At 38.2% G+C, this 11,942-nt stretch overlaps 1 protein-coding gene across 1 annotated transcript; it reads right to left on the bottom strand.

The window, feature by feature from the left end:
- Positions 1 to 414: 414 nt before the first annotated feature.
- On the bottom strand, positions 415 to 11,309 carry LOC104631109 (cysteine-rich venom protein DIS2). Its single transcript, XM_075750427.1, has 8 exons — positions 11,212 to 11,309; positions 7,221 to 7,282; positions 5,384 to 5,515; positions 4,076 to 4,166; positions 3,393 to 3,538; positions 2,719 to 2,813; positions 1,627 to 1,715; positions 415 to 973 (listed from the first exon to the last, which is right to left on the bottom strand). The coding sequence occupies exons 2-8, from the start codon at positions 7,278 to 7,280 to the stop codon at positions 846 to 848; spliced, it is 741 nt and encodes a 246-aa protein (XP_075606542.1). The 5' UTR covers positions 7,281 to 7,282; positions 11,212 to 11,309; the 3' UTR covers positions 415 to 845.
- Positions 11,310 to 11,942: the final 633 nt, after the last annotated feature.

Genomic DNA, 11,942 nt, shown 5'->3' with positions numbered 1-11,942 from the left:
TTTTTTTTTAAAGCAACGTTTTTTTTCTACATGCTGCAATATGAATTCCAAGCAACTGTGGGACTTACTTACTCATAGAGAGGATGGGAAGGGATATATATATCTTTCTTTTGTATGAATGCTTTTAAAAAGCTTCATATTTCTTGACTGTTGGTGCCATATGAAAAAATTATCATTTATCACCTGCATACACTGATGTATCAGAAGCCTTATGTTTAGGCCATAGAGTAACAGCTGGCAGACTCAACGTGTACCTCCTATTTTGGCTGTACAAACAATGCATCACTTTTTGCTTTGTCTTTCTTTTCCTGTCTCATCCCCACTCACATGAAGTATCAAAGAGCCTTGAAATATCCATAAGGAATTTTCCAAATGTAAAAACTGAGTTCTAAATAATTTCAGTGAAAAGCTCTGTTTGTGAACTGGTGGTAAATCATGTATTTATTTAGCAGGAATACATTCCATTGATAATCAAAGAAAAGGTAACAGAAGAAAGTTAAGTGGCATTTAACATATTCTGCAAAAAAACCCCAAACCTAAAGTGTTTTAAAAGTGTATTTCCCATTAAAGAGAAATGAATCAGTGGAAGATTCACTGCAAGGAAAACCACAAAGTAACACATTAGTAGCTGAAGCACGATTCCTACAAAGTCTAAAATAACATCAGAGGTTATTTTGAGCTATTAGACTTATTTAGGACTGAAGTAATGGTGAGATTTCAGAAAAAAAATGTTACCTATAGGTCAATCTGAGCTGATGCACTGAGACTGAATACACTTCATAGTGGACTCTACTCTTTCCTAATAAGTAAGTCTCACAGCAGCTATAAAGACATCCAGCAGGACATTACATGATTTGCTTGGTGCATCTACAGGTAGCAGGACACTTCTGCTTCACCAGTGAATGGCCACAGCTAAACAAGGTTTTCAGATTTCTGCAGTTTCCAAAGTCATCTTGAAACTGGCAAGGATTGGCTGAAATACAAGAGAAAAACAAATCCATGAAATATTAATTGAAAACCAAGTCCTGGTCTGATACTTCTGCATTTTCTAAAAATTAAAAATTGTCATGTCTATATAGTCTTTGTACTTTTGCTCTGCTGTTGAAATTGCTTGAATATTATAGAATAGAGAATGCAGGCAGAAAGGTGGTATCTTACAGTTCCCATCTATTTGTACGCTTTGTCTTGCTCCACATAGAAGGAGCCTGTGCAGATCTTCACGGACATATGGATGTGTGAGGCGTGACAATCTGTTTGTGCCTTTAGGTATAGATGTACATCAAGACACTTGGTCTTGAGCATTCCAGAAGAGGGCAGCAGAAGATTGGTAGTGTGATAATGCACCTATTGCTCAGCAGCAACACAATTTATCCATTACCATAGGATGGTTGAGGTTGGAAGGGACCTCTGGAGGTCATCTGGCCCAACTCTCCTGCTCAAGACTGCGCCTGTTCTGGTGGGATATTTAACCACTGTTATTTTTTGGGGGGAAATGAAAGGGACAGTTCTAGGATCTTTTGTTCAGATTAGCAGGAAGTAACTATGCAAAGGTAACATGCTACAAAGATTCAATGTTATTATCTGAGGTAATGTAATGTTTGTTGTGAGGAAAATACATTCACTTACTGCAAAGCCCTCTGTCACAGTGGCCGGGACAGTCTGCACATTTTGGTCCGCTTTTGTAAGGTGTAGCTATTTGCATTGCGTTATTTCCTCTGAAATTTGGAAGAAATACAACACAACACAAGATCAAAGTGCATCTCTGAGCCATTAACAGGAGTTATTTATCACAATGAAAGGCATCTAGAAGTTTTTGGATGAAATTATTTTCATAGACAGTCATAGTTTAGTTTCAGATATTCATAGAATACAAGAACTTCGATTTTAAATATAATCATCATAGAATCACGGAGTGGTTTGGGTTGGAAGGGACCCCAAAGCCCATCTAGTTCCAACCCCCCTGCCATGGGCAGGGACACCCTCCACTAGACCAGGTTGCCCAAAGCCCCACCCAACCTGGCCTTGAACACTGCCAGGGATCCAGGGGCAGCCACAGCTTCTCTGGGCAACCTGTGCCAGTGTCTCATCATTCTCATCATAAAATTTTTTTTCCTTATATCTAACATAAATCTGCCCTCTTTCAATTTAAAGCCATTACCCCTTGCCCTATTGCTACATGCCCTTTTAAAAAGTAATGAGGGATAATAAGGTTTAAAGAGAGAAAACTAATCATTTATTTCCATTTGTATTGCATTATCAGTTAAAAAAATGTATTTTATGTGCTTCCTAATTCTGTTTTTCTAATGGCTTTCAAGTGATTGTGGCTTAAAAGGAAATAACCTCAGCAGATGCCTTCTGACGTGTGGCTGTTTCAGATGTTCTCTTTACTTCTGTGAATATTAATTTGATGTTGGCTTTCACTTTGCATATGACTTTCTTGTTTGTGGTCAAAATTATAGGATGATTTCTGCATGATACCTGATACTGACAGCAACAGACCTTTGTTCATATGCTAAAATTTCCCTAAAATCTGTTTAAAAGTAAAAAAAAAAATTAATATTACTATTTAACGTACAACCCATCACTATTTTCAAAATTATCAATGGTTAAACCAAACTGTAATAATTTTATCCTACACATGACCAACAGACCACAGGAGTTTTAGAAAACATATCCATAATCATTCCATCTTAAATGAGTAAAAAAGGCAGTACGTACGGAGGACAGTATTGGCAGACGTAAAAGTAGTTGAACTGGTTCCTAGGACAGTAGGCAACTGCACATCCAATCTGATAACTGTTGTACCAGATTAGCTGTAGAATAAAAAATAAACACATTATTTTAGAGTCATGTTTTATTGAGTTCTCATCAAAGAGCTCACAAAATAACAGAACCAGAAGATATCTTTTTGTTTCATTTTGTCCGTTTAGCTTTTAAATGTACAGTTTAGCTGTCAGAAAGTATAAATAGAAAAATGAGTTAATCATCATGTCCTCCAGGTTCCAAATTTTTTTGAACATAGTTTCTAGCAGGACACTAAAGTTTGATTCAAACATTTTCATCGTAGTCATTTTGCTTTGACATTTTTTAGTCAGATATTTAAATTCCTATATAGGAAAATATTTATTTCTAATTTAAAGGTATTGATTTTTTTTCTCCTACTGAATAATATTTGTCTTTTGGACAGCTCTTCCAAAATACTTGTTCCATTGCCTCAGAATTAGATGAAAAAGAGTTTTAATTTATCATTCATTTTTGGTTCAGAGTGTGAATGATAGATAATGGTTTGATGACAGTGATATTTTTTTTTTAATGATAAATATCTCCCAGCTCCCTTAAGTATGCTCCTGTGATTCTAACGTATCACTGCAGTTTGTTTCAATTCTCCATACCTGACTATAGTTCTCGATATTGACATTTTTTGAGGTTGCTCCATATCCATACTTGAAATTGGAGGACTGACTGTGCCAGACTTGAATTGCATCAGCCCATGTTCTTGGGTAAGATGATAGTAATACATTCTCACCGCAGGTGGCACCTGAAGTAGAAGTAAGTTTATTTTATTATTTAGGAGAGAAGCAAGCTGTAGGGTGGGAGGTAGGACAGAGGAGTTGTAGCTTTATCCTAAAAAAATCTCTAGTATGCCAACCTATTTGCCCTGTGATTTTAAGAAGTGGACAGTACACCTGATCCTATGAAAGCTGCAGGAAATGTTACTCTGATCTTTATGAGCTTTCAGCTACAGATACTTATTTGACTACAAAATGTTACACAAAAATGTCTGTACTTATTCATACCAACAGTCATCTATTGCCCTGTCTTGTCTCCAGCAGGAGCCAGAAGTGGACATTTCAAGAGAAGTACAAATATAGGGCAAGCACATAGCATCCCTCTCTCTCGAGTTCCAAAAATTTCTATTTCAGGATATTTATCTGACAAAGATGATGTTTTTGTATTTACTAATCCTAAAAAGATATTCTACAAGAGGTTAAAAGTTATCCTTATTTCTAGTTCACAGGAGTCATCTGCAAATTGTCATTAACCCTTCAGCTTAGGCTCCGTATTTGTCATGTACCATTAATGACTCTCTGATCTCTTGGACTGATTTTCATCCCACACTTATTTGCCCATTTCTGAGCATTTCTGGCGGCTTTCTCACTCCACACCTGAAAAACACAAAGGAAAAAGTATCCAGGTCACAGATAGATTAGTGCAGTTCATGAGAAGAAAAAAAATGGGGAGTGACTTGGGCGTTGTGTGCTGAATGCTCTGGTAGCCCTCAACAGAAAGCGGAGTCGTTGTGCCAGTTTACACTACTGGGGCACAGGCACCACATTTTTTCAACTCTTAAAGGCTGCAGAGCAGGTTATCCTGCACAGTATCACACAGTCCTGATCTCCAGATGGTCCTAATTAATAGGAATTTTATAACATACCGATACTTTCTTTTGGCTTTGTGTCTGAGTTAACTTTGCAGGGTGCAGTGTGCTAAATGGTATAAAACTGGTTGTGAGCCCAGGTGCAGCTGAGATGTAGCGACAGATACCAGCTGGACTTTGAACCTGGGGAATGCCTGCAAGTCTTACTGTGCAGACTTAACCATAAAGCACTGACCAGCTCACCTGCTCATGGGATAGGGATACCAAAGAATATCTGGGGTGACAGGGATGAGAGCAGTGATGGGCAAAGCAAGCTCAGCTGAGGACAAAAAGCTATGCAGATCTAGGTCTTTTTTGCCCCCCGACTGTGCGATTCAGAAGCACGCTGCTGCTCGTGCTTCTACTCCACCTTTGCTTTACATAGTATTTCCTTTATGCCAGGCATGTATTTCTCTTCCTCTAAGGAAGCTGCTTATCCCACAGACTGAAGAGTGCCGCCCATCACTGCATTTTGTACCCTATCCCCAGTTTAAATGCTTTTCCTGGAAAGGCTTGCAGTTACTGTCTATCGTAATGAACAAACATAAAGCAAGATCTTGTGATTCACTGTGCAGGCTATGTTAACATAGTTTTGACAGCAATAATAGATGTGGTTGGGGCAAACCTGTGTTCATGGTTACTGTAGACAAATAACCCTAGGCATGGAACAGTTTCTATGTTGCTTAATTGAGTTTTTCTAAGTGGAGAAATTAAGACGTTAGTTTGGAGAGAGGTTTCACATATGGCCCATCCTGAGACCTTTGCAATGATTTTACAAGTGCTTGCAGTATCAAGGTGTGCAAAATTAAGCATGAAACCTACAGAAACAAAGGGATAAAATTCTGACTTCATCTCAATCCCAAGCACCTTTCCTGCCCACTCTGTTCACTGACTGTGGGATGTTAAGGAGGCTACAATCTTCTGCTAATAATGTGGAAAGCAGGCTAGTTGCAATGCATAGTTTACCATCTTCAGCATGTTCCTGGCCGTGGGAATTACAGATCTCCGTATTTCATTGTGTTGGTCAACGATCAGTTTTCGGTTTTGAAACTTAAAATGAGGAAGGGAGGGGATGCCATTTTGTTTATACTGAAAACCCTGCAAAACAATAATAATAAAAGTTCCAGTTATCCGAAGTTTAATAAGCAAGATAAATTATGAGCTTCTTGTCAAAGTAAAGCTTTGCAGAAATTCCCAACTTTTCTTTATTGGTTCTTCTATTCCCATAATTGCTGGTATTTTTTTTTCCTTCCTTGATTTGAACTGCACTTTTCATTAGGAGACGTGACCCTAAATGAAATTTGTACATAGGAATTCTATCTTCAGATGTCTCCACATTAAACGTGGAGAAAGCTTAGCTCTGGAACCAAATCTCAAGACTGGTTTTGACCTCTTGTGTGCACTAAAAAAGTCCCTAGCTCTTTTCAGTTGTAAACTTTGGAAGTATGTGAAGCTGGATCAGAACTTAGGACTGTTTGCAGACCATCGTCTGAAATACCTAAGGTCAAGGAAGCAATCAATAATTTATATTGTCTCTTACATAGTAAATCCTTGCAGAGAAAAAATGCTGCAAAGCTTACATTGGAATTTTCAGAATAGAAAAAAAATAGAAAAAATAGGAAAAGATTCTTCCCACTTAATGTCTAAAAATGAGACATCTCAGTCTAAGCTAGACACTTTCACTCCTCATCGTTACTGGAGAGGGCAGAAGTAACTCATCCCGCAAAATCTGAACTCTTTTTCAGGACTGGAAGAACCATTCTCTATAAGTATCTCTTTCTTCTTCCTTTGGTTGTAAGGAGAGCCTGACAGAGATCTGGACAACTAATACTTTGCGTCAGTGAGATGAATTCCACCATTGGTGTAATGGTCTCTTTTCTAGGCACTAGTTCATCTTATTTAATTTTAGATATCTGTACCATAGACGTAAATATCTAAAAGTCATCTCAGTTTGCCTTTACGGTCAATGAGAAAAGCATAAAAAGAGAGAGACTAAATTCTGAAATGTCCAAGTAATGTGAATCTCACTGCTTTGCCTTCAGAGCTTAATTGTAGGTTTTAAAGGTTGTAGTCAGTGGCTTAAAATGGCACCTAATGCCATTTGCAATGCCCAGAGAGCACTACCTAGCCTCAGACTGCTGCTCCAAAAAGATATAGCTGTCTGTACAGCCATCCATGAACAGCTCAGATACTCTGGAGACTCTCAAGCTGCAAGAAGACACTTCTGTTTGGGCAGCTGAACCTACCTCAAGAGGTGTCATACATCTTATTTAACTTAAGACTTTTACAGTGGTAGAAATATCATCTCAGCCTGTTATTTTAGGCTGCTGCTATACTCAGGTAAAGGAAACAAGCAACGTAGCACCTGACATTTATTGAAGAGATGATTTGCATCCCTGAAGTACTTATTTCTTTTCATTCATTAATAAGCAGACCTGGATAAATAGATCTACATAGTAGATATCTACATCTTACAAGATTAATCCTCTCTAAAGAAGAGTGAAGATTAGATTTCTGCTACTTAGCAAAACTATTTTAGAATAGCTTCAATTCATTTTTTTTTAAATATGTTTTTAAAATTAGACCTGTGAAGAGAAGAATGTTTTGATCAGAAGAAATATCTTAATACAAAAATCTTTGAAAAATCAGATTTCATCTTTATTGTGTTATATTAACATGTTGACAATAATTTAAACTGTGAATTATAAAGCTCTAGAGATCACTAGACCAGACTACACTATGATGTCAGATATCTATACAATGTGCTCAGATATGGCCCTTTTGCATAGATGAATGCCCCTACCTGTCCATCAGATTGGTGTAGCAAAGCAGCCAGGAAAACAATTGCAGTTAGTAGATCCATTTCTGCCGAGAAGAAGAAAAACAAAACAAAACAAAATCCATTAATCTCTGTGGCATAAAGTTTGTGGTGTAATGTGGTATGTGAGCAAGGTACAAAACTGTTGCAAAGTCAAGCCTGCAACACAGAAGATGATTTTAGTTGATACCTCACACAGCTGAATGTGCTGAAACTGTGCAGATGAGTATATGATGGTGGATGGGCACCACCGTCTTGTATAGAGAGGACTCCAGCTTGCATTGAAACAGGGTCTGTAAGTAGCATAAAGTTGCATAAAGTTGCATGCCCCTTGTAACAGGTGGACCATCCCCCTCTTGACCTCTTTATTCAAGATATCTTAAATTTGCAACATTTCCTTCATCTTTATGTCCTTGTATAGAAAAACGCCCATTAATTTATTCAGTAGGGTCATATCAGTGTCCTGCTCAAGCAAGCATCATCCATAATGGGAACTGGTATTTTGGAGTGGAGCACTGAACATCAACAGTTGTCTCCATTTCTTTCCTGTTCCTTGTTTCCTCTTTAAATCAGCATCATTATCACAGAATCATAGAATTGTTTCATTTGGAAGGGACTTTAAAGATCATCTAGTTCCAGCCCCCCTGCCATGGGCAGGGACACCCTCCACTAGACCAGGTTGCCCAAAGCCCCATCCAACCTGGCCTTGAACACTGCCAGGGATCCAGGGGCAGCCACAGCTTCTCTGGGCAACCTGGTCCAGTGCCTCACCACCCTCACAGGGAAGAATTTCTTCCTAATCTCTAATCTAAATCTACCCTCCTTCAGCCTAAAGCCATTACCCCTTGTCCTATCACTCCATGCCCTTATAAAAACAGTCCCTCTCCATCTTTCCTGTAGACCCTTTAGGTACTGCAAGCCTGCTACAAGGTCTCCTGAGAGCCTTCTCTTCTCCAGGCTGAACAACCCCAACTCTTTCAGCCTGTCCTCATAGCAGATGTGCTCCAGCCCTCGGATCATCTTTGTGGACTCGCTCCAACAGGTCCATGTCCTTCTTATGTTGGGGGCCCCAGAGCTGAAAGCAGTACTGTCAGGTGAGAAGAATGAGTTAAGAAAAGCTGCAGAGAGCTTTTCCTTCCATCAGGACCTGTAGAATGGATTACCATCTCAAAGAATTAATGGCAAGTTACCAGGGTCCTGAAAAAAACAACTTACATTTCATTCTTCTTTCACTGAGTAGAATGAATATTTCCTGCTCCTAGAGTGATGACTTGGAAGAGATGGCATTGATAGCATTATTCATATCCAGTTCATCGTTTAACACCTGAAATTGCCTCTAGATTTTTGATCTGATCTCCCTTTTATTGATGTTGGGTTTATGCTACCGAAGTCAGTGGATTTACTTGCTATCTAGTCCTGTGTGAGTGAGTCATCCTGCATCTGTGGTGTCAGAAATTGCTGTGAAGGAAAATAATAATAATAAAAAGAATGATGGTGGTGGTCCAGAAAGAGTGTTAGTTTTCTTCTCAGATGCTTTGGTGTGACTCTTTCATTTGCAAATAGTGCATTGGTTCTGATACTTTCATGTTCCCTGAGGAGCAAGTTCTGTACATTCTGGTCTCTAACTGGGCACAAGAATGTCCACGTATCACCCTCATTTGGGGCTAAATTTCCAACTAAAATTCAATCCTGGACAGAGGGCCTGAGAAAGGCTTGCCAGAACACTGGAAAATACGAAGTTTTTTCAAGCATCTTTCTTTTCTGTGAGACCCCTTTTATGTTCATATTTTATGAATATTCCACACTGCAGCAGGAGTATCCCAACATACATGTCATGGTGTATAATGTCATGGTAAAGGGCTTGATGTAGCTATGCTCTTGCCAGCATTTAGCTTTGAGGCTGAGAATTACTTCCACTGAATTTAGATACTAATAACTATAGGCATAGCTAGAAACATTCATCATTTTTACAACACAGGAAAGACTTTCCACTAAGACTGGAGATCAATCAACCAGAGAACATGAATGTACCATGTGACTTTTACACCCAGACAAAAGATCTTAGGGCTAATATTCACAGCAAAGTGTTCATGAACACACATCCATATATCACAAGAAGGCAATCAAGCCACTGTTGGATCAAGGTAAGTTCGTTATTGTTTTTAGATGCCCAGCTATGCAGAGTTTCAACCTACCTCTGAGGAAATTAAACCAAAGAAGAAAAATGATAACACTATTCTCTTTTCACTTGCATGGTAGCAACACAAGACAAAGTTGTCTGAGTTCAGACCAAAATCATGCCCTGTTGATTTATGTAATGTGCTGTTTTCTTTCATGAGCTCACAAAGTAATGAGCTTGGCATATTCATTGCCAAACTGATACTAATAAAAATGATAGTACAGCACAGCCATGCAGAGATGCGAGTTTGAATCCAATGGGCTTCATAGTTACGTTACAATGACATTGTGCCTTGGCTAACAAATCTTAACTCTTAGGAGGTCTATTCAGCCTATGAAAACATCAAGAGAATGTGATCTGGTGACTATAATGCTCCTGGTCCTGGACAGGTTTCAGCTAGATTGATCACTTATTTCAGTACTGTATTCCATTGCATGATGTAAATCAATAAGACATATCCTATCACACCAAAGACCTCATGTCATTCAGATATTCATTCTTTAGCTTGTTTTCCCATGATTGCAGAAGTAAATCACTTGCATGAGGTAGAGGCAGGGATCTCACTCATATTAATGAAGAATAAATGCTTAAGCTGAAGGGATGTCTTTGACCACTGAGGAGTTGCTTTGTCCTTACATACAGAAACAAGATCTTTTTGGGACTCTCCATATAAGTGCTACAACTGGAAACATAAAACATTTCTATCTCCAGAATTAGACTTGATTAAAATACTGCTGCACATCTTCAATTGTCAGACTGTACAATCAAATCTGTCCCTTGGAGTAAATGTATTTGGCATTACTTTCAAAGTCAAAAGACGACGGTTCCCAGATACAATTTTCCTTCCACGTCGATAGTATTCAGTCCACTAAATCACTTCTATGCCTCTGAAAAGACAAATGCTAGCAATGCACTTTTTGGTAACTCTGCTTGAAAATTGGCCATTTCATGCAAATTTGATTGGATGTATAAATAAATAAATAAATAAATAAAATCTATAGCTAAAAAGCTAGAAACAAAATTCTATTTGAAAAATACAGTCCAGGCTTTTTGTGTTTAGTCCTGGTGCTGCACTCCTCAGCAGAGCCTTTTTTCTGCCATGTGATAAAGCTTTCAGACCATAGCAGGTTTGAAAGTTTGTAAGAGTGAGAATATTTCTCTTTTCACTTACTTTGATATAAATTTTTTCTACCTTCTCTCAGTTTACATCTTTAACTTTCATTTTGTAAAAGAATTTTCATGCTTCATTAAGAAAATGCAATCAGCTTACTGCATAGTATAAGATATAATAGATATTTTAATAGCATGTATACCTGAAAGCATGGACAGATAGGTAACATTTCTAGATGGCAAAATTCTGAGTTCAGCTGTACTGATATATCCCAATACTCAAGTGAAATAAATTCAACATAAAAATAATTCAAAGGACATTAGAAAATAATTTCCCATGATTGACCACCCTCCACAAAATGGATTAATTTATGTTCACTTTTGAAGAATGAAGCAAGTGAGTCAAAGTGTTGCCTTTTGATCTAAAGAAATATGGGAATTAGACTTCACTGAAGCCATTTCTCCCGCACACAGGTGGAAGGCATGCTTTCTAAGCAGAAGATATAGTTTATTTTTAAATTTTCCCTCTGGGATTATTATAAGCAGATACTTTCTTTTAATTATCACATGTGGTACAATTTAGACATTAACTACATTAGCCTATGTAACACAGTACCCAATCAATACTGACCAAGTGACTTTATGGATAAAATCTCTAATACTGAAATTAAATTCTGCATACATTACCTTTGTCCAGCCAGAATCCTTCTGTATCTTAGGAAGAAGGGCAGAAGTGAGAGGCTTTCCTCACTCCCTCACTCTAGGGTTACATATATATATATGCTTTCCCTTCTCTTTCTTTGTCAATATTTATTGCCAATAAATGACATCAGCTTCGGGGCTTCATATTTTAGAAGAAAGAACTTTTCTTAAGGAACAGGTGACTGAAAGTAAACCAATCCAACTGCATTGTTCTGGCTTTTTTTTTTTTTTTTTTTTTTTTTGCTTGTCTCCAGGGCAAGGAAAGAAAGAAAATAAAAGGCCTGTCCTTTTGCAGCACTTTGCCAAAATACTTGTAGCCTGATCAGGAAGCTGCAGTGCTGTTTTGTTCACAAAATGAAAGTGCAAGTTTAGGGACGGTTGCTTTGCAATTGTCTTTTCTGACTCAGGCAAAAGAATGGGATAAATATTTTGATGCAGAAACATGTCAGCAACTCCACAGCCATGCACAGAATGACCTGCACACTGGGCACCACAGTGATATTTTCTTCCAAGTGGCTAAATAAAATTTGTATTGCATTAGCTCACTGAGGCCAAAAGGCTGTGGCACTAGGCACTATTGTACATACAATTCACCCCATGTGTTGCTCAAGAGTAACCTACTTGCAGAATGGCTACAGATGGGTACATCTTCCCTCTGCAGTCTGAAGAGATGTGTGACGTGTTTGCTTTTTTGCTCCAATTGAGCATCACTCAGC

This window comes from Balearica regulorum, chromosome 3, assembly GCF_011004875.1.
Source record: "Balearica regulorum gibbericeps isolate bBalReg1 chromosome 3, bBalReg1.pri, whole genome shotgun sequence".
NCBI classification, from domain to species: domain Eukaryota; kingdom Metazoa; phylum Chordata; class Aves; order Gruiformes; family Gruidae; genus Balearica; species Balearica regulorum.
This window is presented reverse-complemented; position numbering and strand designations above follow the sequence as displayed.

Coding starts and splice junctions, on each gene's coding strand:
- LOC104631109 (XM_075750427.1), bottom strand. CDS start 7,280: ATGGATCTACTAACTGCAATTGTTTTCCTGGCTGCTTTGCTACACCAA. Junction 1,716..2,718: donor GTCTGCCAATACTGTCCTCC/GTACGTACTGCC, acceptor TCCAAATTTCAG/AGGAAATAACGCAATGCAAA. Junction 974..1,626: donor CTGTGACAGAGGGCTTTGCA/GTAAGTGAATGT, acceptor CTTGTATTTCAG/CCAATCCTTGCCAGTTTCAA.